This window comes from Oncorhynchus kisutch, linkage group LG19 (genome assembly GCF_002021735.2).
Source record: "Oncorhynchus kisutch isolate 150728-3 linkage group LG19, Okis_V2, whole genome shotgun sequence".
NCBI classification, from domain to species: Eukaryota; Metazoa; Chordata; class Actinopteri; order Salmoniformes; family Salmonidae; genus Oncorhynchus; species Oncorhynchus kisutch.
Genome location: NC_034192.2, coordinates 58,904,452 through 58,931,240, shown reverse-complemented (window position 1 = coordinate 58,931,240; position 26,789 = coordinate 58,904,452). Strand labels below are relative to the sequence as shown.

The 26,789-nt window shown below is 48.3% G+C and overlaps 1 protein-coding gene across 1 annotated transcript; it reads right to left on the bottom strand.

Moving 5' to 3' along the window:
• LOC109878335 (gamma-aminobutyric acid receptor subunit alpha-4-like) lies at positions 1–25,659 on the bottom strand. Its single transcript, XM_031797266.1, has 10 exons — positions 25,622–25,659; positions 25,332–25,438; positions 25,081–25,148; positions 24,284–24,504; positions 21,874–21,956; positions 21,006–21,149; positions 8,983–9,135; positions 7,125–7,267; positions 2,341–2,555; positions 1–10 (listed from the first exon to the last, which is right to left on the bottom strand). Exons 1-10 carry the CDS (start codon positions 25,657–25,659, stop codon positions 1–3), a joined length of 1,182 nt encoding a protein of 393 aa, XP_031653126.1.
• Positions 25,660–26,789: the final 1,130 nt, after the last annotated feature.

Genomic DNA, 26,789 nt, shown 5'->3' with positions numbered 1-26,789 from the left:
TCAATCCTCTCTGCAAGGACAGAAACACACATGAGGAATGAGAGCAGGGAAAATCACACACACAGACAGAAAGTGTAAAGATGTAGATATGTTTCCATGATAATGATATACTGTATATTACAGTAATGCTCTCTCTCTATACTACAAAGGTACGAAGTCAGAGACACTGTGCCCTCTGTCCTCTGAATAAACTCTTGAAAACTCAGAGAGAATAAGAGTTGAAGACATCAGCTCCAGTAGCTATAGCAGGGTCCACCATCTTGTCTCTGTCCTTGTAGTGCAGAACGTTCTCAACAGAACAAGCATCAACATTCTGTGACAGGAACATGATGGGCAGATTTACACTCCACACTCTTATGTAATGACTGCTCCCTGTGTGTGTGTGTGTGTGTGTGTGTGTGTGTGTGTGTGTGTGTGTGTGTGTGTGTGTGTGTGTGTGTGTGTGTGTGTGTGTGTGTGTGTGTGTGTGTGTGTGTGTGTGTGTGTGTGTGTGTGTGTGTGTGCGCGTGTCTCTCTCTCTGTACAATCTCTCTTATGTCTCTTTATCAGCTCTGTCTCTCTCTCCCCCTCTCTCTCTCAATTCAATTCAATTCAAGGGGCTTTATTGGCATGGGAAACATGTGTTAACATTGCCTAAGCAAGTGAGGTAGATTAACAGTAAACATTACACAAACAGAAGTTTCAAAACAATAAAGACATTACAAATGTCATATTACGTATATATACAGTGTTGCAATGATGTACAAATGGTTAAGGGTACACAAGGGAAAATAAATAAGCATAAATATGGGTTGTATTTACAATGGTGTTTGTTCTTCACTGGTTGCCCTTTTCTTGTGGCAACAGGTCACAAATCTTGCTGCTGTGATGCCACACTGTGGAATTTCACCCAGTAGATATGGGAGTTTATCAAAATTGGATTTGTTTTCAAATTCTTTGTGGATCTGTGTAATCTGAGGGAAATATGTCTCTCTAATATGGTCATACATTGGGCAGGAGGTTAGGAAGTGCAGCTCAGTTTCCACCTCATTTTGTGGGCAGTGAGCACATAGCCTGTCTTCTCTTGAGAGCCATGTCTGCCTACAGCGGCCTTTCTCAATAGCAAGGCTATGCTCACTGAGTCTGTACATTGTCAAAGCTTTCCTTAAGTTTGGGTCAGTCACAGTGGACAGGTATTCTGCCACTGTGTACTCTCTGTTTAGGGCCAAATAGCATTCTAGTTTGCTCAGTTTTTTTTGTTAATTCTTTCCAATGTGTCAAGTAATTATCTTTTTGTTTTCTCATGATTTGGTTGGGTCGAATTGTGCTGCTGTCCTGGGGCTCTGTGGGGTGTGTTTGTGTTTGTGAACAGAGCCCCAGGACCAGCTTGCTTAGGGGACTCATCTCTCTGTAGGTGATGGCTTTGTTATGGAAGGTTTGGGAATCACTTCCTTTGGGAATCGCTTCCTTTTTGGGTGGGGGGGGGGTTGTGGAATTTAACGTCTCTTTTCTGGATTCTGATAATTAGTGGGTATCGGCCTAATTCTGCTCTGCATGCATTATTTGGTGTTCTACGTTGTACACAGAGGATATTTCTGCAGAATTCTGCATGCAGAGTCTCAATTTGGTGTTTGTCCCATTTTGTGAAATCTTGGTTGGTGAGCGGACCCCAGACCTCACAACCATAAAGGGCAATGGGCTCTATGACTGATTCAAGTATTTTTAGCCAGATCCTAATTGGTATGTTGAATTTTATGTTCCTTTTGATGGCATAGAATGCCCTTCTTGCCTTGTCTCTCAGTGCACACAAAAAAAACGTGATTTAGGATAATAAATACAAACGGATATATGTTTTTGCAATAATCAGGGTAATTACCACACCTGAAGGTGTTACGCAATTGGGTAGCTTTGACGATCAAATGGGTGGGTATTGAAAGGCATGAAATTACAATGCGTAATGATGCACAATGGCTGCTTTTACACAGTAGGAAGAATGTTGGAGAATGGAAAAATTCGGAGAGCGCGAATTTTCAGAGACCAGAAAGATTTACTGGCCAATGATGAGTGGCTCATGATCCTTATGATCCGGTTCCGATTACCAAGAGCTATTCTCTTGGTTCGCTGTGCTGTAGTGGGTTATTAACTCATACCTGGCCTGTTCCATGGTGTCCTAATAGAACATAATAGAGTTTATTAACTCATACCTGGCCTGTTCCATGCTGTCCTAATAGAACAGAAAATAGTTTATTAACTCTACCTGGCCTGTTCCATGCTGTCCTAATAGAACAGAATAGTTTATTAACTCATACCTGGCCTGTTCCATGCTGTCCTAATAGAACAGAATAGTTTATTAACTCATACCTGGCCTGTTCCATGGTGTCCTTGCCCAGGTATATGATCCAGTAGAAGAGATTGAAGAGTGCGAAGGCCAGGGGGAACATGATGCGGGAGTACTGGTCTATGGGGCTGGTGCCAGCCGGCGCTGAGATGGGGGGCACAGCTGAACCCTGCAGCAGGAAGATGGGCACCGGCTCACTCTGGGCTATGGAGTTACGCCTCTTCTTCAGGCCCCCACTCTCTGATGGGGCAGGGGGGAAAGGGGTGATGGTGGAGGTAGGGAGGTTTAGGGGTGGATGTAGAGGACAGGTGGAGTGTTAGAGGTGGAAGGCTAGGGTGAGACGTAGAGGAGGGTTGGAGGGTTAGTTGTGGACGAAGAGGAGGGGTGGACGTTTAAGGGTGGACATAGAGGAGGGTTGGGGGGTTAGTTGTGGATGAAGAGGAGGGGTGGACGTAGAGGAGGGTTGGGGGGTTAGTTGTGGACGGAGAGGAGGGGTGGAGGTTTAAGGGTGGACATAGAGGAGGGTTGGGGGATTAGGGCTGGAAGAGGAGGAGGGTTGGGGAAGAGGGTTAGGGGTGGACGTAGAGGAGGGTTGGGGAAGAGGGTTAGGGGTGGATGTAGAGGATGGTTGTGGTAGAGGGTTAGGGGTGGACGAAGAGGATAGTTGGGGAAGAGGGTTAGGGGTGGACGTAGAGGAGGGTTGGGGGGTTAGGGGTGGACGTAGAGGAGGGTTGGAGGGTAAAGGGTGGAGGAAGAGGAGGGTCGGGGTAGAGGGTTAGGGGTGGTCGAAGAGGAGGGTTTGGGGTTAGGGGTGGACGAAGAGGAGGGTTGGGGTAGATGGTTAGGGGTGGATGTAGAGGAGGGTTACGGGTGGACGTAGAGGAGGGTTGGGGGGTTTAGGGGTGAACAAAGAGGAGGGTTGGGGGGTTAGGGGTGGACGTAGAGGAGGGTTGGGGGATTAGGGGTGGACGTAGAGGAGGGTTGGGGGGTTAGGGGTGGACGAAGAGGATGGTTGGTGGGTTAGGGGTGGACGTAGAGGAGGGTTGGGGGGTTTAGGGGTGAACAAAGAGGAGGGTTGGGGAATAAGGTTGGGGTGGACGTAGAGGAGGGTTGGGGTAGAGGGTTAGGGGTGGACGAAGAGGAGGGTTGGGGTAGAGGGTTAGGGGTGGACGAAGAGGAGGGTTGGGGTAGGGGGTTAGGGGTGGACGTAGAGGAGGTTTGGAGTAGAGGGTTAGGGGACGTAGAGGAAGGTTGGGGGGTTAGGGGTGGACGAAAAGGAGGGTTGGGGTGGATGTAGAGGAGGGTTAGGGGTGGATGTAGAGGAGGGTTAGGGGTGGACATAAAGGAGGGTTGGGGGGTTAGGGGTGGACGAAGAGGATGGTTGGTGGGTTAGGGGTGGACGTAGAGGAGGGTTGGGGGGTTTAGGGGTGAACAAAGAGGAGGGTTGGGGAATAAGGTTGGGGTGGACGTAGAGGAGGGTTGGGGGATTAGGGGTGGACGTAGAGGAGGGTTGGGGGTTAGGGGTGGACGAAGAGGATGGTTGGTGGGTTAGGGGTGGACGTAGAGGAGGGTTGGGGGGTTTAGGGGTGAACAAAGAGGAGGGTTGGGGAATAAGGTTGGGGTGGACGTAGAGGAGGGTTGGGGTAGAGGGTTAGGGGTGGACGAAGAGGAGGGTTGGGGTAGAGGGTTAGGGGTGGACGAAGAGGAGGGTTGGGGTAGGGGGTTAGGGGTGGACGTAGAGGAGGTTTGGAGTAGAGGGTTAGGGGACGTAGAGGAAGGTTGGGGGGTTAGGGGTGGACGAAAAGGAGGGTTGGGGTGGATGTAGAGGAGGGTTAGGGGTGTATTGTAGAGGAGGGTTAGGGGTGGACATAAAGGAGGGTTGGGGGGTTTGGGGTGGACGAAGAGGATGGTTGGGGTAGAGGGTTGTGGTGGACGTAGAGGAAGGTTGGGGGGTTAGGGGTGGACGAAGAGGATGGTTGGGGTAGAGGGTTGTGGTGGACGTAGAGGAAGGTTGGGGGGTTAGGGGTGGACGAAGAGGAGGGTTGGGGTAGAGGGTTAGGGGTGGATGAAGAGGAGGGTTGGGGTAGAGGGTTGGGGTGGACGTAGAGGAAGATTGGGGGGTTAGGGGTGGACGAAGAGGAGGGTTGGGGTATAAGGTTAGGGGTGGATGAAGAGGAGGGTTGGGGTGGACGAAGAGGATGGTTGGGGGTTAGGGGTGGACGAAGAGGATGGTTGGGAGTTAGGGGCGGACGTAGAGGAGGGTTGGGGGGTTAGGGGTGGATGTAGAGGAGGGTTGGGGTAGAGAGTTAGGGATGGACGTAGAGGAGGGTTAGGGGTGGATGTAGAGGAGGGTTAGGGGTGGATGTAGAGGATGGTTGGGGTAGAAGGTTAGGGGTGGACGTAGAGGGGGGTTGGGGGTTTAGGGGTGGACAAAGAAGAGGGTTGGGGTATAAGGTTGGGGTGGACGTAGAGGAGGGTTGGGGTAGAGGGTTAGGGGTGGACGTAGAGGAGGTTTGGGGTGGATGTAGAGGAGGGTTAGGGGTGGATGTAGAGGAGGGTTAGGGGTGGATGTAGAGGAGGGTTAGGGGTGGACGTAAAGGAGGGTTAGGGGTTAGGGGTGGACGTAAAGGAGGGTTGGGGGGTTAGGGGTGGACGAAGAGGATGGTTGGGGTAGAGGGTTGTGGTGGACGTAGAGGAAGGTTGGAGGGTTAGGGGTGGACGAAGAGGAGGGTTGGGGTATAAGGTTAGGGGTGGATGAAGAGGAGAGTTGGGGTGGACGTAGAGGATGGTTGGGGTGGATGTATAGGAGGGTTAGGGGTGGACGTAGAGGGGTATTGGAGGACCCATAGGGAACAGGGTGTAATTTGGGATGCAAGCCTTCAGCTCTGAGCGCCTAGTTGTGCTCTGTTTATTTTCACACTCATTAGAAACATCTAACCATGAGCCTGACACTACTGAGACGTGAGCAAGCTCTCGCAGGACGCCAGCCTTCCATACATAGTATCTTACTGGATTAGCATATAGCATATAGCATATAGAGTATAGCATATAAAATATAGCATGTAGCATATAGAATATAGCATATAGCATGTAGAATATAGCATATAACATATAACATATAGAATATAGCATATAGAAAATAGCATATAGAATATAGCATATAGCTAGCTAGCTACGTCCACAAAGATATGAGCATGACATCTGTGTACATAACAATTTAATGTGTGGTGTTCTGTAGTTGAACGGGGAGAGTCTTAGTGATGGTGTTCTGTAGTTGAATGGAGAGAGTCTTAGTGATGGTGTTCTGTAGTTGAATGGGGAGAGTCTTAGTGATGGTGTTCTGTAGTTGAATGGAGAGAGTCTTAGTGATGGTGTTCTGTAGTTGAACAGGAAGATAGCCAGTCTTAGTGATGGTGTTCTGTATTTTAACGGGGAGATAGCCAGTCTTAGTGATGGTGTTCTGTAGTTGAATGGGGAGAGTCTTAGTGATGGTGTTCTGTAGTTGAACGGGGAGAGTCTTAGTGATGGTGTTCTGTAGTTGAACGGGGAGAGTCTTAGTGATGGTGTTCTGTAGTTGAACGGGGAGAGTCTTAGTGATGGTGTTCTGTAGTTGAACGGGGAGATAGCCAGTCTTAGTGATGGTGTTCTGTAGTTGAACGGGGAGAGTCTTGGTGATGGTGTTCTGTAGTTGAACGGGGAGATAGCCAGTCTTAGTGATGGTGTTCTGTAGTTGAATGGGGAGAGTTTTGGTGATGGTGTTCTGTAGTTGAACGGGGAGAGTCTTAGTGATGGTGTTCTGTAGTTGAACGGGGAGAGACTTAGTGATGGTGTTCTGTAGTTGAACGGGGAGAGTCTTAGTGATGGTGTTCTGTAGTTGAACGGGGAGAGTCTTAGTGATGGTGTTCTGTAGTTGAATGGGGAGAGTCTTGGTGATGGTGTTCTGTAGTTGAACGGGGAGAGTCTTGGTGATGGTGTTCTGTAGTTGAACGGGGAGATAGCCAGTCTTAGTGATGGTGTTCTGTAGTTGAATGGGGAGAGTCTTGGTGATGGTGTTCTGTAGTTGAACGGGGAGATAGCCAGTCTTAGTGATGGTGTTCTGTAGTTGAATGGGGAGAGTCTTGGTGATGGTGTTCTGTAGTTGAACGGGGAGAGTCTTGGTGATGGTGTTCTGTAGTTGAACGGGGAGAGTCTTAGTGATGGTGTTCTGTAGTTGAACGGGGAGAGTCTTAGTGATGGTGTTCTGTAGTTGAACGGGGAGAGTCTTAGTGATGGTGTTCTGTAGTTGAACGGGGAGAGTCTTAGTGATGGTGTTCTGTAGTTGAATGGGGAGAGTCTTGGTGATGGTGTTCTGTAGTTGAACGGGGAGATAGCCAGTCTTAGTGATGGTGTTCTGTAGTTGAACGGGGAGAGTCTTAGTGATGGTGTTCTGTAGTTGAATGGGGAGAGTCTTAGTGATGGTGTTCTGTAGTTGAATGGGGAGAGTCTTAGTGATGGTGTTCTGTAGTTGAATGGGGAGAGTCTTAGTGATGGTGTTCTGTAGTTGAATGGGGAGATAGTCAGTCTTGGTGAATGCTGCTCGTTACAGTTACAGCTGCATAGTGTAAAACCCCTGGCTACCAACCCTAACCATGTCTGTGTATTTGTGAGTGTGTCCAGCCATCCACCCTTCCAGTAAATAACTTACAGATGAAGCACTCTCATCATCCTCCTCATCATAACTTGCTTCAGCCAGGGCCTCCATTTTTTTCTGCCTGGCGTTCTTCTTCTTCTTCAGTCTGTTGGCCTCCAGCGTCGCAAAGTAGTTGACAGCGGCGAACTCGATGAGCGCAGACGCCACGAAGGCAAAACACACGGCGATGAACCAGTCCATGGCTGTAGCGTAGGCCACCTTGGGCAGAGACTGGCGGGCACTGATGCTGAGTGTTGTCATGGTGAGGACCGTGGTGATGCCTGTTGGTTGTTAGGATAGGGGAGATGGGGACCATAGAAACAGAATTAGAACACTATTATGAGAGAGAGAGAGATTACATCTGCAACCCTATATATGTGGCTCGTTTGCCTGTTCCCTCTCAGATCCTCTGTATACACACAGTCTCTCCCAGTCACATCATGCATTGGGTACATTCTCTCCCAGTCACATCATGCATTGGGTACATTCTCTCCCAGTCACATCATGCATTGGACACAGTCTCTCCCAGTCACATCACGCATTGGGTACAGTCTCTCCCAGTCACATCATGCATTGGACACAGTCTCTCCCAGTCACATCATGCATTGGGTACAGTCTCTCCCAGTCACATCATGCATTGGACACATTCTCTCCCAGTCACATCATGCATTGGACACAGTCTCTCCCAGTCACATCATGCATTGGACACAGTCTCTCCCAGTCACATCATGCATTTGACACAGTCTCTCCCAGTCACGTCATGCATTGGGTATATGAAGTGATATACAGTATAGGCTGAATTAAGTTTTGGAACACTATTGAGAGCGAGAGAGACACAGACACAGAGAGAGAGAGAAAGAGAGAGAGAGAGAGAGAGAGAGACATAGAGAGAGAGAGAGAGACATAGAGAGAGAGAGAGACATAGAGAGAGAGACACAGAGAGAGAGGGAGAGAGACAGAGAGCGAAGGAGAGGGAGAGGAGAGAAAGACAGACACAGAGAGAGAGAGAGAGAGAGAGAGAGACATAGAGAGAGAGACACAGAGAGAGAGGGAGAGAGACAGAAAGCAAAGGAGAGGGAGAGGAGAGAAAGACAGACACAGAGAGAGAGAGAGACAGAGAGAGTGAGCGAGAGAGAGAGAGACACAGAGAGAGTGAGTGAGAGACAGAGAGAGAGTGAGTGAGAGACAGAGAGAGAGACACACAGAGAGAGTGATCGAAAGAGACTAAGACAGAGAGAGTGATCGAGAGAGACTAAGACAGAGATCTCTCTGTCTCTCTAAATTAAATTTAATATTGAACATTCAATTGCCAAAATATTCCATTGTTTCTGTCAGGTCCACATCATTTTTCATGGTCTAATCTACTGCTCAGGCAGTAGCAGCCAGCCAACCATCTAACATTATCTCTGTTTGAAATGTCTCTCTGTCTCTCTCTGTCTCTCTGTCTCGCTCTCTCTGTCTCTCTCTGCCTCAATTCAAGAAAGAGGGTTGTTATCATACTAGACACAGTGCCAGAGGGTTGTTATCATACTAGCCACAGTGCCAGAGGGTTGTTATCATACTAGACACAGTGCCAACGGGTTGTTATCATACTAGCCACAGGGACAGAGGGTTGTTATCATACTAGACACAGTGCCAGAGGGTTGTTATCATACTAGACACAGGGACAGAGGGTTGTTATCATACTAGCCACAGTGCCAGAGGGTTGTTATCATACTAGACACAGTGACAGAGGGTTGTTATCATACTAGCCACAGTGCCAGAGTGTTGTTATCATACTAGACACAGTGACAGAGGGTTGTTATCATACTAGACACAGGGACAGAGGGTTGGTATCATACTAGACACAGTGACAGAGGGTTGTTATCATACTAGCCACAGTGCCAGAGTGTTGTTATCATACTAGACACAGGGACAGAGGGTTGTTATCATACTAGACACAGTGACAGAGGGTTGTTATCATACTAGACACAGTGACAGAGGGTTGTTATCATACTAGCCACAGTGCGTGCAGGGACAGACTCTTTGTTGATCCAGAAGGCTACTTGCGACAGCACCACCACCATAATCAGAGGGATATACGTCTGAATCAGGTAGTAGCCTAGCTTCCTCTGTAGTAGAAAATGGACTACCATGACAGAGTAGTCACCTGAAAGATAAACAGAGTAGGTATCAGCAGAGAGACTGATACAGGAGAGAAGAAGATACGCAGCGAGAAGAGAGGAGAATTGTCCATGGACCTGGAAAGGCTGTAGCGATATAACCAATTAGAGACATATAGAGAAGATAGTGTATCTGACTGCCCACGGGACGTGATTAACCCCCTACCCTAAGACAGAGCAGACCAGAGAATAATATATTTTTTAAACATTTGAGTCATTTAGCAGGCTTACAGTTAGCGCATTAATCTTAAGTTTGGTGGGACAACCACATATCACTGATATAGAAAGTACATTTTACCTCAATAAAGTAGCAATGCGTAGAATCGGAGCTAGAAGGGGGGGTGGGGTCAGGGGCAAGTGCTGGTTCAGTTTGTATTTTATTTATTTTATTTTTTGCCGCAGGGGGGGGGGGGGGGGGGGGGTCTAGGTGAGGAAGAGGACTATTTAAGATACTGTTTGAAGAGGTCGGGTTTCAGATGTTTTCAGAAGATGGTCAAGGTCTCTGCTGTCCTAGCATAGCCTGAAGGTAGGGAGGGGCAGGTCCTCTTGCTGTTCTGTAGGTAAGCACCAGGGTCTTGTAGTGGTGGGGGGGGGGGGGGCAGGTCCTCTTGCTGTTCTGTAGGTAAGCATCAGGGTCTTGTAGTGGATGCGAGCTTCGTCTGGAAGTCAATGGAGTGTGTGGAGGAGCAGGGTGACATGGGAGAACATGGGAAGGTTGAAAACCAGGTGGGCTGCAGCGTTATGGATAAGTTGCAGGGGTTTGATGGCACAAGCAGGGAACAGTGAGTTGCAGTAGTCCAGACGGGAGAGGACAAGTGCCTGGATTAGGACCTGCGCTGCTTCCTGTGTGAGGTAGGGTCGTACTCTAGAGCATGAACCTGCAGGAGCGAGTCGCTGTTTTGATGTTTGCAGAGAACGACAGGGTGTTGCCAAGGTTCTTTGCACTCTGGGAGGGCGACATTGTGGAGTTGTCAGCCGTAACAGAGAGGTCTTTGAGCGGGCAGGCCTTCTCCGGGAGGAAGAGCAGCTCCGTCTTGTCAAGGTTGAGCTTGAGGCGCTCTAGCAACTCCTTGTTGCGGACCGGCTGCCTGCAGGCTGACCACGGTCATCAGGTGAACAGTGTTTCCTCTGACACATTGGTGCTTACGGGTTAAGCAGGCGGTGGTAAGAAGAGTGGCTTGGCTGGTCATATTTTTCAGGGGACTTATGACTGGCCCTTCACCTCCCGAGCCCGTTGGGGAGTTGCAGCGATGAGACAAGATCGAAAAAGGCGGTATTTAAAAAAATAAATAATAATAAAATAAATAAATAAAACAGACGCATAGTTGCCAAAGCTACAAAAAGAGCAAACATGAGATCTGGAAATAACTTGGTAGTCTTCCTCTCTCTCCTTCTGTACAACAACTAGGTAGTCTTCCTCTCTCTCCTTCTGTACAACAACTAGGTAGTCTTCCTCTCTCTCCTTCTGTACAACAACTAGGTAGTCTTCCTCTCTCTCCTTCTGTACAACAACTAGGTAGTCTTCCTCTCTCTCCTTCTGTACAATAACTAGGTAGTCTTCCTCTCTCTCCTTCTGTACAACAACTAGGTAGTCTTCCTCTCTCTCCTTCTGTACAACAACTAGGTAGTCTTCCTCTCTCTCCTTCTGTACAACAACTAGGTAGTCTTCCTCTCTCTCCTTCTGTACAACAACTAGGTAGTCTTCCTCTCTCTCCTTCTGTACAACAACTAGGTAGTCTTCCTCTCTCTCCTTCTGTACAACAACTAGGTAGTCTTCCTCTCTCTCCTTCTGTACAACAACTAGGTAGTCTTCCTCTCTCTCCTTCTGTACAACAACTAGGTAGTCTTCCTCTCTCTCCTTCTGTACAACAACTAGGTAGTCTTCCTCTCTCTCCTTCTGTACAACAACTAGGTAGTCTTCCTCTCTCTCCTTCTGTACAACAACTAGGTAGTCTTCCTCTCTCTCCTTCTGTACAACAACTAGGTAGTCTTCCTCTCTCTCCTTCTGTACAACAACTAGGTAGTCTTCCTCTCTCTCCTTCTGTACAATAACTAGGTAGTCTTCCTCTCTCTCCTTCTGTACAATAACTAGGTAGTCTTCCTCTCTCTCCTTCTGTACAACAACTAGGTAGTCTTCCTCTCTCTCCTTCTGTACAACAACTTGGCAGAACAGTCTTTGTTTCGACAACGATCTTAGTTTTGTGACACAACCGCCAGTAACACGCTTGCTATAACTATAGATATTCATTCATCAATCCGTTTGAGCATTCAGTTTGCTTGACATATTGATTTTGAGGCTAAAATAAACATTCCGCCAAATTGCTTTTTGCCTAGCAGAAGTGGAGAGCACACCTCCCTCTACTAATTGCTTTTTGCCTAGCAGAAGTGGAGAGCACACCTCCCTCTACTAATTGCTGATTGCCTAGCAGAAGTGGAGAGCACACCTCCCTCTACTAATTGCTTTTTGCCTAGCAGAAGTGGAGAGCACACCTCCCTCTACTAATTGCTGATTGCCTAGCAGAAGTGGAGAGCACACCTCCCTCTACTAATTGCTGATTGCCTAGCAGAAGTGGAGAGCACACCTCCCTCTACTAATTGCTGATTGCCTAGCAGAAGTGGAGAGCACACCTCCCTCTACTAATTGCTGATTGCCTAGCAGAAGTGGAGAGCACACCTCCCTCTACTAATTGCTTTTTGCCTAGCAGAAGTGGAGAGCACACCTCCCTCTACTAATTGCTTTTTGCCTAGCAGAAGTGGAGAGCACACCTCCCTCTACTAATTGCTGATTGCCTAGCAGAAGTGGAGAGCACACCTCCCTCTACTAATTGCTTTTTGCCTAGCAGAAGTGGAGAGCACACCTCCCTCTACTAATTGCTGATTGCCTAGCAGAAGTGGAGAGCACACCTCCCTCTACTAATTGCTGATTGCCTAGCAGAAGTGGAGAGCACACCTCCCTCTACTAATTGCTGATTGCCTAGCAGAAGTGGAGAGCACACCTCCCTCTACTAATTGCTGATTGCCTAGCAGAAGTGGAGAGCACACCTCCCTCTACTAATTGCTTTTTGCCTAGCAGAAGTGGAGAGCACACCTCCCTCTACTAATTGCTTTTGCCTAGCAGAAGTGGAGAGCACACCTCCCTCTACTAATTGCTTTTTGCCTAGCAGAAGTGGAGAGCACACCTCCCTCTACTAATTGCTTTTTGCCTAGCAGAAGTGGAGAGCACACCTCCCTCTACTAATTGCTTTTTGCCTAGCAGAAGTGGAGAGCACACCTCCCTCTACTAATTGCTTTTTGCCTAGCAGAAGTGGAGAGCACACCTCCCTCTACTAATTGCTTTTTGCCTAGCAGAAGTGGAGAGCACACCTCCCTCTACTAATTGCTTTTTGCCTAGCAGAAGTGGAGAGCACACCTCCCTCTACTAATTGCTTTTTGCCTAGCAGAAGTGGAGAGCACACCTCCCTCTACTAATTGCTTTTTGCCTAGCAGAAGTGGAGAGCACACCTCCCTCTACTAATTGCTGATTGCCTAGCAGAAGTGGAGAGCACACCTCCCTCTACTAATTGCTTTTTGCCTAGCAGAAGTGGAGAGCACACCTCCCTCTACTAATTGCTGATTGCCTAGCAGAAGTGGAGAGCACACCTCCCTCTACTAATTGCTGATTGCCTAGCAGAAGTGGAGAGCACACCTCCCTCTACTAATTGCTGATTGCCTAGCAGAAGTGGAGAGCACACCTCCCTCTACTAATTGCTGATTGCCTAGCAGAAGTGGAGAGCACACCTCCCTCTACTAATTGCTGATTGCCTAGCAGAAGTGGAGAGCACACCTCCCTCTACTAATTGCTGATTGCCTAGCAGAAGTGGAGAACACACCTCCCTCTACTAATTGCTGATTGCCTAGCAGAAGTGGAGAGCACACCTCCCTCTACTAATTGCTGATTGCCTAGCAGAAGTGGAGAGCACCCCTCCCTCTACTAATTGCTTTTTGCCTAGCAGAAGTGGAGAGCACACCTCCCTCTACTAATTGCTGATTGCCTAGCAGAAGTGGAGAGCACACCTCCCTCTACTAATTGCTGATTGCCTAGCAGAAGTGGAGAGCACACCTCCCTCTACTAATTGCTGATTGCCTAGCAGAAGTGGAGAGCACACCTCCCTCTACTAATTGCTTTTTGCCTAGCAGAAGTGGAGAGCACACCTCCCTCTACTAATTGCTGATTGCCTAGCAGAAGTGGAGAGCACACCTCCCTCTACTAATTTCTTTTTGCCTAGCAGAAGTGGAGAGCACACCTCCCTCTACTAATTGCTGATTGCCTAGCAGAAGTGGAGAGCACACCTCCCTCTACTAATTGCTGATTGCCTAGCAGAAGTGGAGAGCACACCTCCCTCTACTAATTGCTTTTTGCCTAGCAGAAGTGGAGAGCACACCTCCCTCTACTAATTGCTTTTTGCCTAGCAGAAGTGGAGAGCACACCTCCCTCTACTGATTGCTTTTTGCCTAGCAGAAGTGGAGAGCACACCTCCCTCTACTAATTGCTTTTTGCCTAGCAGAAGTGGAGAACACAACTCCCTCTACTAATTGCTTTTTGCCTAGCAGAAGTGGAGAGCACACCTCCCTCTACTAATTGCTTTTTGCCTAGCAGAAGTGGAGAGCACACCTCCCTCTACTAATTGCTTTTTGCCTAGCAGAAGTGGAGAGCACACCTCCCTCTACTAATTGCTTTTTGCCTAGCAGAAGTGGAGAGCACACCTCCCTCTACTAATTGCTTTTTGCCTAGCAGAAGTGGAGAGCACACCTCCCTCTACTAATTGCTTTTTGCCTAGCAGAAGTGGAGAGCACACCTCCCTCTACTAATTGCTTTTTGCCTAGCAGAAGTGGAGAGCACACCTCCCTCTACTAATTGCTTTTTGCCTAGCAGAAGTGGAGAGCACACCTCCCTCTACTAATTGCTGATTGCCTAGCAGAAGTGGAGAGCACACCTCCCTCTACTAATTGCTTTTGCCTAGCAGAAGTGGAGAGCACACCTCCCTCTACTAATTGCTTTTTGCCTAGCAGAAGTGGAGAGCACACCTCCCTCTACTAATTGCTTTTTGCCTAGCAGAAGTGGAGAGCACACCTCCCTCTACTAATTGCTTTTTGCCTAGCAGAAGTGGAGAGCACACCTCCCTCTACTAATTGCTTTTTGCCTAGCAGAAGTGGAGAGCACACCTCCCTCTACTAATTGCTTTTTGCCTAGCAGAAGTGGAGAGCACACCTCCCTCTACTAATTGCTTTTTGCCTAGCAGAAGTGGAGAGCACACCTCCCTCTACTAATTGCTTTTTGCCTAGCAGAAGTGGAGAGCACACCTCCCTCTACTAATTGCTTTTTGCCTAGCAGAAGTGGAGAGCACACCTCCCTCTACTAATTGCTTTTTGCCTAGCAGAAGTGGAGAGCACACCTCCCTCTACTAATTGCTTTTTGCCTAGCAGAAGTGGAGAGCACACCTCCCTCTACTAATTGCTTTTTGCCTAGCAGAAGTGGAGAGCACACCTCCCTCTACTAATTGCTGATTGCCTATGAGAGGTGAGGGAGAGAGAGTTGGAAGGACAGAGGAGGGGAGAGAGAGAGAGAAAGGAGGGTAGAGGGGGGGGAGAAAGACCGAAGGAGAGAGGAGTGGAAAGAGGGGAGGGAGAGAGAGGAAGACAGTAGGAGAGAGGAGGGGAGAGAGGGGAGGGAGAGAGAGAAAGACAGTAGGAGAGAGGAGGGGAGAGAGGGGAGGGAGAGAGAGAAAGACAGTAGGAGAGAGGAGGGGAGAGAGGGGAGGGAGAAAGACAGTAGGAGAGAGGAGGGGAGAGAGGGGAGGGAGAGAGAGGAAGACAGAAGGAGAGAGGAGTGGAAAGAGGGGAGGGAGAGAGAGAAAGACAGAATGAGAGAGGAGGGGAGAGAGGTGAGGGAGAGAGAGAGAGAAAGAGAGTAGGAGAGGAGGGGAGAGAGAGAAAGACAGTAGGAGAGAGGAGGGGAGAGAGGGGAAGACAGAAGGAGAGAGGAGTGGAAAGAGGGGAGGGAGAGAGAGAAAGACAGAATGAGAGAGGAGGGGAGAGAGGTGAGGGAGAGAGAGAGAGAGAAAGAGAGTAGGAGAGGAGGGGAGAGAGAGAAAGACAGAATGAGAGAGGAGGGGAGAGAGGGGAGGGAGAGAGAGAAAGACAGAATGAGAGAGGAGTAGAAAGAGGGGAGGGAGAGAGAGAGAGAGAGAGAGGAAGAGAGAGGAGTAGAAAGAGGGGAGGGAGAGAGAGAAAAACAGTAGGAGAGAAAAGGGGAGAGAGGGGAGGGAGGGAAAGAGAGAGAGAGGAAGAGAGGCAGGGAGGGAGGTGAGGGAGAGAGAGAGGTGAGGGAGGGAGAGAGAGAGGAAGAGAGGCAGGGAGGGAGAGAGAGAGGAAGAGAGGCAGGGAGGGAGAGAGAGAGGTGAGGGAGAGAGAGAGGTGAGGGAGGGAGAGAGAGAGGAAGAGAGGCAGGGAGGGAGGGAAATACAAAGGAATGGGGGAAGGAAAGATAGTGAGAGACAACACCAGAATCACAACACTACTACACTACACTACGACACTTTGTCTAAACACTCCCTCTCTCTCCTTTCTCTCAATTCAATTCAAATGGGATTTGTTGGCATGGGAAAACATATGTTTACATTGCCAAATCAAGTGAAATAAACAATAAACAAGTGAGAAGAAACTAATTTAACAACATCAACAAAAAACTATTAGATATTAACAGTAAACATTCAAAAAGGTTTCAAGAAGATAAAGACATTTCCAGTGTTATATTATCAGCTATTTAGCAATGTGCAAATAGTTGTCGTCTCTCTCTCTCTCTCTCTCTCTCTCTCTCTCTCACCCTCGTCCTCCCCCTCCTTGTTATGGTAACAGGGCCACTCCATCCCTATCTTTACGAGACTGCCTCCTCCTTGTTATGGTAACTGGGCCACTCCATCCCTATCTTTACGAGACTGCCGCCCTCCTTGTTATGGTAACAGGGCCACTCCATCCCTATCTTTACGAGACTGCCGCCTCCTTGTTATGGTAACAGGGCCACTCCATCCCTATCTTTACGAGACTGCCCCCTCCTTGTTATGATAACTGGGCCACTCCATCCCTATCTTTATCGAGACTGCCCCCTCCTTGTTATGGTAACAGGGCCACTCCATCCCTATCTTTACGAGACTGCCCCCTCCTTGTTATGGTAACTGGGCCACTCCGTCCCTATCTTTACGAGACTGCCTCCTCCTTGTTATGGTAACTGGGCCACTCCATCCCTATCTTTACGAGACTGCCTCCTCCTTGTTATGGTAACTGGGCCACTCCATCCCTATCTTTACGAGACTGCCCCCTCCTTGTTATGGTAACTGGGCCACTCCATCCCTATCTTTACGAGACTGCCTCCTCCTTGTTATGGTAACTGGGCCACTCCATCCCTATCTTTACGAGACTGCCTCCTCCTTGTTATGGTAACTGGGCCACTCCATCCCTATCTTTACGAGACTGCCTCCTCCTTGTTATGGTAACTGGGCCACTCCATCCCTATCTTTACGAGACTGCCCTCTCCTTGTTATGGTAACTGGGCCACTCCATCCCTATCTTTACGAGACTGCCTCCTCCTTGTTATGGTAACAGGGCCACTCCATCCCTATCTTTACGAGACTGCCCCCTCCTTGTTATGGTAACTGGGCCACTCCATCCCTATCTTTACGAGACCGCCCCCTCCTTGTTATGGTAACTGGGCCACTCCATCCCTATCTTTACGAGACTGCCCCCTCCTTGTTATGGTAACAGGGCCACTCCATCCCTATCTTTACGAGACTGCCTCCTCCTTGTTATGGTAACTGGGCCACTCCATCCCTATCTTTACGAGACTGCCTCCTCCTTGTTATGGTAACAGGGCCACTCCATCCCTATCTTTACGAGACTGCCTCCTCAATGTTATGGTAACAGGCCACTCCATCCCTATCTTTACGAGACTGCCTCCTCCTTGTTATGGTAACAGGGCCACTCCATCCCTATCTTTACGAGACTGCCCCCTCCTTGTTATGGTAACTGGGCCACTCCATCCCTATCTTTACGAGACTGCCCCCTCCTTGTTATGGTAACTGGGCCACTCCATCCCTATCTTTACGAGACTGCCTCCTCCTTGTTATGGTAACAGGGCCACTCCATCCCTATCTTTACGAGACTGCCCCCTCCTTGTTATGGTAACAGGGCCACTCCATCCCTATCTTTACGAGACTGCCCCCTCCTTGTTATGGTAACAGGGCCACTCCATCCCTATCTTTACGAGACTGCCTCCTCCTTGTTATGGTAACAGGGCCACTCCATCCCTATCTTTACGAGACTGCCCCCTCCTTGTTATGGTAACTGGGCCACTCCATCCCTATCTTTACGAGACTGCCCCCTCCTTGTTATGGTAACTGGGCCACTCCATCCCTATCTTTGCGAGACTGCCTCCTCCTAGCCTCTCGGTGTTGTTCTAGGGATCTGCTGGGTTCTGCCTGAAGAAACATTATCTCACTCTCTCTCTCTCTCCTACTCCCTCTCACCTCTCTCTCTTTCTCCTACTCCCTCCCTCCCTCCCACCTCTCTCTCTCTGTCTCCTACTACCTCCCACCTCTCTCTCTCTCTCTCTCTCTCTCTCTCTCTCTCTCCTACTCCCTCCCACCTCTCTCTCTCTCTCAATTCAATTCAATTCAATTCAAGGGGCTTTATTGGCATGGGGAACTTGTTAACATTGCCAAAGCAAGTTAGGTAGATTAACAGTAAACATTACACAAACAGAAGTTTCAAAACAATAAAGACATTACAAATGTCATATTACGTATATATACAGTGTTGCAATGATGTACAAATGGTTAAGGGTATACAAGGGAAAATAAATAAGCGCGAATATGGATTGTATTTACAATGGTGTTTGTTCTTCACTGGATGCCCTTTTCTTATGGCAACAGGTCACAAATCTTGCTGCTGTGATGGCACACTGTGGAATTTCACCCAGTAGATATGGGAGTTTATCAAAATCGGATTTGTTTTCAAATTCTTTGTGGATCTGTGTAATCTTAGGGAAATATGTCTCTCTAATATGGTCATACACTGGGCAGGAGGTTAGGAAGTGCAGCTCAGTTTCCACCTCATTTTGTGGGCAGTGTGCACATAGCCTGTCTTCTCTTGAGAGCCATGTCTGCCTACGGCGGCCTTTCTCAATAGCAAGGCTATGCTCACTGAGTCTGTACATAGTCAAAGCTTTCCTTAAGTTTGGGTCAGTCACAGTGGTCAGATATTCTGCCACTGTGTACTCTCTCTCTGTTTAGGGCCAAATAGCATTCTAGTTTGCTCTGTTTTTTTGTAAATTCTTTCCAATGTGTCAAGTAATTATCTTTTTGTTTCCTCATGATTTGGTTGGGTCTAATTGTGCTGCTGTCCTGGGGCTCTGTGGGGTGTGTTTGTGTTTGTGAACAGAGCCTCAGGACCAGCTTGCTTAGGGGACTCTTCTCCAGGTGCATCTCTCTGTAGGTGATGGCTTTGTTATGGAAGGTTTGGGAATCGCTTCCTTTTAGGTGGTTGTAGAATTTAACGGCTCTTTTCTGGATTTTGATAATTAGTGGGTATCGGCCTAATTCTGCTCTGCATGCATTATTTGGTGCTCTCTCCTACTCCCTCCCTCCCTCCTACTCTCTCTCTCTCTCTCTCTCTCTCTCTCTCTCTCTCTCTCTCTCTCTCTCTCTCTCTCTCTCTCTCTTACTCCCTCCCACCTCTCTCTCTCTCCTACTCCCTCTCACCCTCTCTCTCTTCCTCTCTCCTACTCCCTCCCACCTCTCTCTCTCTCTCTCTCTCCTACTCCCTCCCACCTCTCTCTCTCTCTCTCCTACTCCCTCTCACCCTCTCTCTCTGTCTCCTACTCACTCCCTCCCACCTCTCTCTCTCTCTCTCTCTCCCCTACTCCCTCCCACCTCTCTCTCTCTCTCTCCTACTCCCTCTCACCCTCTCTCTCTCTCTCCTACTCCCTCCCACCTCTCTCTCTCTCTCTCTCTCTCCTACTCCCTCCCACCTCTCTCTCTCTCTCTCTCTCTCTCTCTCTCTCTCTCTCTCCTACTCCCTCTCACCCTCTCTCTCTGTCTCCTACTCCCTCCCACCTCTCTCTCCCCCCTACTCCCTCCCACCTCTCTCTCTCTCTCTCTCTCTCCTACTCCCTCTCACCCTCTCTCTCTCTCTCTCTCTCTCTCTCCTACTCCCTCCTACCTCTCTCTCTCTCTCTCTCCTACTCCCTCCCACCTCTCTCTCTCTCTCTCTCTCTCTCCTACTCCCTCTCACCCTCTCTCTCTGTCTCCTACTCCCTCCCACCTCTCTCTCTCTCTCTCTCCTACTCCCTCCCACCTCTCTCTCTCCCCTACTCCCTCCCACCTCTCTCTCTCCCTCTCTCTCTCTCCTACTCCCTCCCACCTCTCTCTAGGATCACTCATAGGGCTTTAAGCCCCACAGTTCTTTTTTAAAGGCAGACCGCACGCATTAGGCTTGACCACTTAAGCATCTTAGATGGCTGTTCAAGGAAATATGAGCTCTTAGGAGGAAGCTGCTCTACTGTATTACCTACAACCAGGCTGATGAAGCAAGCAGGGGAGAAGTAATGGATGTTGTTACTGTTATAGGCTGTATCTCAAATGGCAACCATTTCCCTATATAGGTATACTTCTGACCATATGGTCCATAGGGAATAGGGTGCACTACTTCTGACCAGGGCCCATAGGGAATAGGGTGCACTACTTCTGACCAGGTCCCATAGGGAATAGGGTGCACTACTTCTGACCAGGGCCCATAGGGAATAGGGTGCACTACTTCTGACCAGGGCCCATAGGGAATAGGGTGCACTACTTCTGACCAGGGCCCATAGGGAATAGGGTGCACTACTTCTGATCAGGGCCCATAGGGAATAGGGTGCACTACTTCTGATCAGGGCCCATAGGGAATACGGTGCACTACTTCTGATCAGGGCCCATAGGGAATACGGTGCACTACTTCTGACCAGGGCACATAGGGAATAGGGTGCACTACTTCTGACCAGGGCACATAGGGAATAGGGTGCACTACTTCTGACCAGGGCACATAGGGAATAGGGTGCACTACTTCTGACCAGGGCCCATAGGGAATAGGGTGCACTACTTCTGATCAGGGCCCATAGGGAATAGGGTGCACTACTTCTGATCAGGGCCCATAGGGAATAGGGTGCACTACTTCTGATCAGGGCCCATAGGGAATAGGGTGCACTACTTCTGACCAGGGCCCATAGGGAATAGGGTGCACTACTTCTGACCAGGGTCCATAGGGAATAGGGTGCACTACTTCTGACCAGGGCCCATAGGGAATAGGGTGCACTACTTCTGACCAGGGCCCATAGGGAATAGGGTGCACTACTTCTGACCAGGGCCCATAGGGAATAGGGTGCACTACTTCTGATCAGGGCCCATAGGGAATAGGGTGCACTACTTCTGACCAGGGCCCATAGGGAATAGGGTGCACTACTTCTGACCAGGGCCCATAGGGAATAGGGTGCACTACTTCTGACCAGGGCCCATAGGGAATAGGGTGCACTACTTCTGATCAGGGCCCATAGGGAATAGGGTGCAATTTGGGACGCAGACTTTCTGTCTGAATTTTACATTTTAATGTGCTTTCCTGAAAATACCAAATACATTTTGTCTGCACACTTTTATTACAGTTAATATGTAAATGTATGCTCAAACGTAAAGGTATGGGTTATTATCACCATTATTAATTAATGAATTTAGGTGTTGTAATTATTAAGTTTGACACACACACACACCCACACACACACACAGTGGGTCCTTACCTGTGTTGGACTTGAACGTCTCCGTGGATAACTTCTGTCCCACCAGGTCATACTGTAGCAGACTGATAGACTCCTGAGGACAGTCTACAGAAGCTTCCAGACCCTTCCTCCAGGTAAAGGTGATCTCACTGTTCGTGTACCCATCTGAAGTATACAGAAACCTAAACCATTCAATTGTCACTCCATTCCTATGTGTAATGCTGACGGAAATAACAAGACATGGAACGTGTCTGAAATGCTCCCTGTTCCTTATACATTATAAAGGGGATATGAAGCAAACTGTTTTGAGGAAGCTGGAGCAGATGAAGGTTACGGTTTCAGTGCATGAAGCAAACTCTCTCTCTCTCTCTCTCTCTCTCTCTCTCTCTCTCTCTCTCTCTCTCTCTCTCTCTCTCTCTCTCTCTCTCTCTCTCTCTCTCTCTCTCTCTCTCTCTCTCTCTCTCTCTCTCTCTCTGCTCAAAGTCTGTTTTGTTACGATCAATCATTTCTAAATGTTACTGTTACAGTGAATTGAGTTAAATCACAGGATTTGCTGTCACGATTAAATCACAAATTCAGAATTTGCTCAAATGAAGCTGTAATTTATGCTTTTTCATACAAAATAAAGACAAGAATATGGATTGATTGTGTCTATAGTAACAGCACACTTTCTTTAACCTCAATGTCAATCGCATTGTTCTTTGTAGCAGTGTAGATTATGTTTTCAGTGTATTTTGATCGCTTTTAAGACAATGCAATATAATTACGATAAAAAATAAAAACATCATCTGTGTAATAAAATCACAAAAAAGTGAATACAAGTTAACTGATTAACTCTGACGACTCTAATTAGTTCCTGAAAGAGCCAAACGAAGGACTGAGTACTCACAGCTGCCGAACCGCAGAGGACATATATGTCCGTCCATAGGGAAGTCCATGAGCCTCATGGGACACTCAGCAACGATGGTTAGTCTGAGACACACAGAATACACAACATTAGACTTCTGATTTCATCGTATAGATCTGTGTAAAAAAAACTGTGTACACAGCACAACACAACTGGTTTCCTCTGTGCAAAGCAGCACTGCACCGGCATAATAGCCTAGTGGTTAGAGCGTTGGACTAGTAACCAAAAGGTTGCAAGATGGAATCCCCGAGCTGACAAGGTAAACATCTGTCGTTCTGCCCCTGAACAAGGCAGTTAACCCACCGTTAAAAGGCCGTCATTGAAAATAAGAATTTGTTCTTAACTGACTTGCCTAGTTAAATACTAATAAAAATAGTCAGTCTTAATTGACCACAAAGCATTTCATTCACCTCATGGGGAAGAGGTTCTACAGGAGGGTCCAGGGAGGAGGGGCTACCTCATGGTGAAGAGGTTCTACAGGAGGGTCCAGGGAGGAGGGACTACCTCATGGTGAAGAGGTTCTACAGGAGGGTCCAGGGAGGAGGGGCTACCTCATGGTGAAAAGGTTCTACAGGAGGGTCCAGGGAGGAGGGGCTACCTCATGGTGAAAAGGTTCTACAGGAGGGTCCAGGGAGGAGGGGCTACCTCATGGTGAAAAGGTTCTACAGGAGGGTCCAGGGAGGAGGGGCTACCTCATGGTGAGGAGGGTCCAGGGAGGAGGGACTACCTCATGGTGAAGAGGTTCTACAGGAGGGTCCAGGGAGGAGGGGATACTTCATGGTGAAGAGGTTCTACTGGAGGGTCCAGGGAGGAGGGGCTACCTCATGGTGAGGAGGGTCCAGGGAGGAGGGGCTACCTCATGGTGAAGAGGTTTTACAGGAGGTTCTACAGGAGGGTCCAGGGAGGAGGGACTACCTCATGGTGAAGAGGTTCTACAGGAGGGTCCAGGGAGGAGGGACTACCTCATGGTGAAGAGGTTCTACGGGAGGTTCTACAGGAGGGTCCAGGGAGGAGGGACTACCTCATGGTGAAGAGGTTCTACAGGAGGGTCCAGGGAGGAGGGACTGCCTCATGGTGAAGAGGTTCTACAGGAGGGTCCAGGGAGGAGGGACTACCTCATGGGGAAGAGGTTCTACAGGAGGGTCCAGGGAGGAGGGGCTACCTCATGGTGAAGAGGTTTTACAGGAGGTTCTACAGGAGGGTCCAGGGAGGAGGGACTACCTCATGGTGAAGAGGTTCTACAGGAGGTTCTACAGGAGGGTCCAGGGAGGAGGGACTACCTCATGGTGAAGAGGTTCTACAGGAGGGTCCAGGGAGGAGGGACTACCTCATGGTGAAGAGGTTCTACGGGAGGTTCTACAGGAGGGTCCAGGGAGGAGGGACTACCTCATGGTGAAGAGGTTCTACAGGAGGGTCCAGGGAGGAGGGACTGCCTCATGGTGAAGAGGTTCTACAGGAGGGTCCAGGGAGGAGGGACTACCTCATGGGGAAGAGGTTCTACAGGAGGGTCCAGGGAGGAGGGGCTACCTCATGGTGAAGAGGTTTTACAGGAGGTTCTACAGGAGGGTCCAGGGAGGAGGGACTACCTCATGGTGAAGAGGTTCTACAGGAGGTTCTACAGGAGGGTCCAGGGAGGAGGGACTACCTCATGGTGAAGAGGTTCTACAGGAGGGTCCAGGGAGGAGGGACTACCTCATGGGGAAGAGGTTCTACAGGAAGGTCCAGGGAGGAGGGACTACCTCATGGGGAAGAGATTCTACAGGAGGGTACAGGATAGGAGGGACTACCTCATGGGGAAGAGGTTCTACAGGAGGGTCCAGGGAGGAGGGACTACCTCATGGGGAAGAGATTCTACAGGAGGGTCCAGGGAGGAGGGACTACCTCATGGGGAAGAGGTTCTACAGGAGGGTCCAGGGAGGAGGGGCTACCTCATGGTGAAGAGGTTTTACAGGAGGTTCTACAGGAGGGTCCAGGGAGGAGGGACTACCTCATGGTGAAGAGGTTCTACAGGAGGTTCTACAGGAGGGTCCAGGGAGGAGGGACTACCTCATGGTGAAGAGGTTCTACAGGAGGGTCCAGGGAGGAGGGACTACCTCATGGGGAAGAGGTTCTACAGGAAGGTCCAGGGAGGAGGGACTACCTCATGGGGAAGAGGTTCTACAGGAGGGTCCAGGATAGGAGGGACTACCTCATGGGGAAGAGGTTCTACAGGAGGGTCCAGGGAGGAGGAGGGACTACCTCATGGGGAAGAGATTCTACAGGAGGGTCCAGGGAGGAGGGACTACCTCATGGGGAAGAGGTTCTACAGGAGGGTCCAGGGAGGAGGGACTACCTCATGGTGAAGAGGTTCTGCAGGAGGGTACAGGGAGGAGGGGCTCGGGGCTCAGGTTACCTCATGGTATAGAGGACGGTCCCGTTCTGCATGATGCGGAACAGCTTGTTGGGAGTGGTCATGTTGTGGGCGATGGACTTCCTGGAGTTCCTGAAGAACGTGTCGGGTGTCCAGATTTTATCCACCATCTTGTTGTTGAGACTCAGGATCTCCACGGCGCCGTCGTACTTCAGCCTCTCGTCCACCCAGGTCTGTCGGAAGAACATGTCGATGGTGTACTCCTGAGGAGGAGATAGAAGGCCGGGCATTAGATGACTGATCACCAGACAGGTTCTGGATCTAGAATGTGGACTTTAGAATATAGAATGTAGACCTAGATTCTAGATTCTACAGTCCTGAAGAAGGCCAGAGGAATGCACATTACAAAATGCAGGTCCTGCTCCAAACCGTAGACATAATAAATGTGTTTGTAACTAAATATCTACAGTTAAATACTGATCCGACAAGACAGTCCAGAGAGAAAATGAGATGATTAGGACAATAACTACCTATAGATATTCATTCATCAATCCGTTTGAGCATTCAGTTTGCTTGACATATTGATTAAAAGGACCCCAGGACCCTCCCCTAGTTACTGTATTGAAACAGACTAATCAAACTAAATGGCTCATTATCTAATCTACAGTCTACCCATAAGGCAGCTGTGCAGTGGACATTAAAGCTCAGTTAACACCCATGTATAATAAATGCATTAGAAACTGTGTGTAAACATAACATACAAACACAGTTGCTAATTTGACATACTGCACATGTATGTGACAGTAAGCTTATGTGGGAATATGCCGAGTGTTTCTTACCATTTCCACATCTGACACTGGGCCAAAGCTGGTGACAAAGATATCTGTTTTCACCTCTGTGACAATACCTGAAAAGGATCTGGGGATTTTAATTGTTGCTCATAAAAATATGGAACACTGTAAATAGACTTGGAACAATTCATTTGGAGAAACTAACCAGGTAAAGAATTCTGTACAATGTAATAGCCAAATTATGCTATTTCCTATTTATTCAATGAAAAGTTCTGTAGATGTAAAATAAACAGAACTACCTCCGGATCCTGGTCGCAACCAGTTGTCATATCCATCTAGTAGTCGGTCCAGAATGCGGGTGATGTTTTCACCTGCGTAACTTTCTTGTCCATAGACACAGCCAACGCTGAAATCAATACAATCATAATTGATGACAATTTAGACTGTCCTGTGTAGACCTATAAGATTAGTAGGTTAAACCTATTAGGATTAGGACTGTTATGTTTACTATCATACATGACTGAAGTACATTCAAGAAACTATAGAGGCCTAACCATTGATCAAATTAGAAAAAGGTTATTTTACTCACCAGGGCAAAGTGACCAATGTCAGAATCAAGAGAGCCATCCTTGGCAGCAGGTGTGTTGAAAAACGTTCCCTGTCAACTCTTTGAGTGTAAATTAAATAGTCAGCCTTTCTCTGTCCTCCGCTAGTCTAAACTGAATGTATTTTAAACACAAGGACGTGTGAAGTAATCGAATTAGGAGATTAGCACAGAAAATCCAACCCATGTTTAGACTGGGGCACTCTTTAGGAAAAGAGACAGTGACCGTTGGATTACAGAAAAGATTGGAAAATGTGTAAACATGCAAACAGTTTTATTGTATCCTCGGGGAGCTATAATCTTCCAGTTGTTAAAATGTATAATCTTGGATGGAATTTCAAGGATATTTGTAAAGAGTTATTTTTAGATCAAGAGTCTTGATCCCTGCGCGTCTAAACAGTAGGTGGCGCTGTCCATTCACTTTTATCGGTTGAGCCACCGGAAAATCCACCAGCGAGGAAGTAACTCCAGGAAGTTTCTGAACGAGCTGACTGGTGTAAATACTATCCCACACAACTTTTGTAATATTTTCCAGATAGCTTATTCATATAAGTATATGTTTTTGGGATGGTACATGAACATCGTTTGAGAGAATAAACAACATTAAACTAGCTAGCCGGTTAGCTAACCATCAGTTCAGGGGGCGTGAGAGGGTTGCTAGCCAGCAGCAATGTCGTTCCTCTTGGAGGAGAGAAGCGGTGTTATCCCGTGTAAAACACCACGGGGAAACTGGTCCCAAACCACGGAGGAGGTATTTATTGAAGTGAATGTACTCCGTGGGACGTCTGGCAAAGAAGTCAAATGTAATATTGGATACAAACTGATAGAACTACACGTCAAAAAGGCAACAAGTCTTCACCGTTAGGCTACACAACAACCACATTTCAAAGTTAGGGAGTCAACGTTATTTAAAATTAGTTACATTGAGAAAATCGTATTTCTTTTCAATGAAACTGGATGGCCCTCCCTTCAGCAAAATATATTTTACCTTCCCGAACGCAAGGCAAAAAAAGTGACTCTCCCGACACCAAAATAATAATTAAAAACAAAGTGAGTGAGTCACTTCTTGGTCAGACCAGATCCTTAGATATGTAGTATTAGAAACTGTCGTGAAAGCATTAGATGCCAACAGACCAGAAGGTTGTGGGTTTGC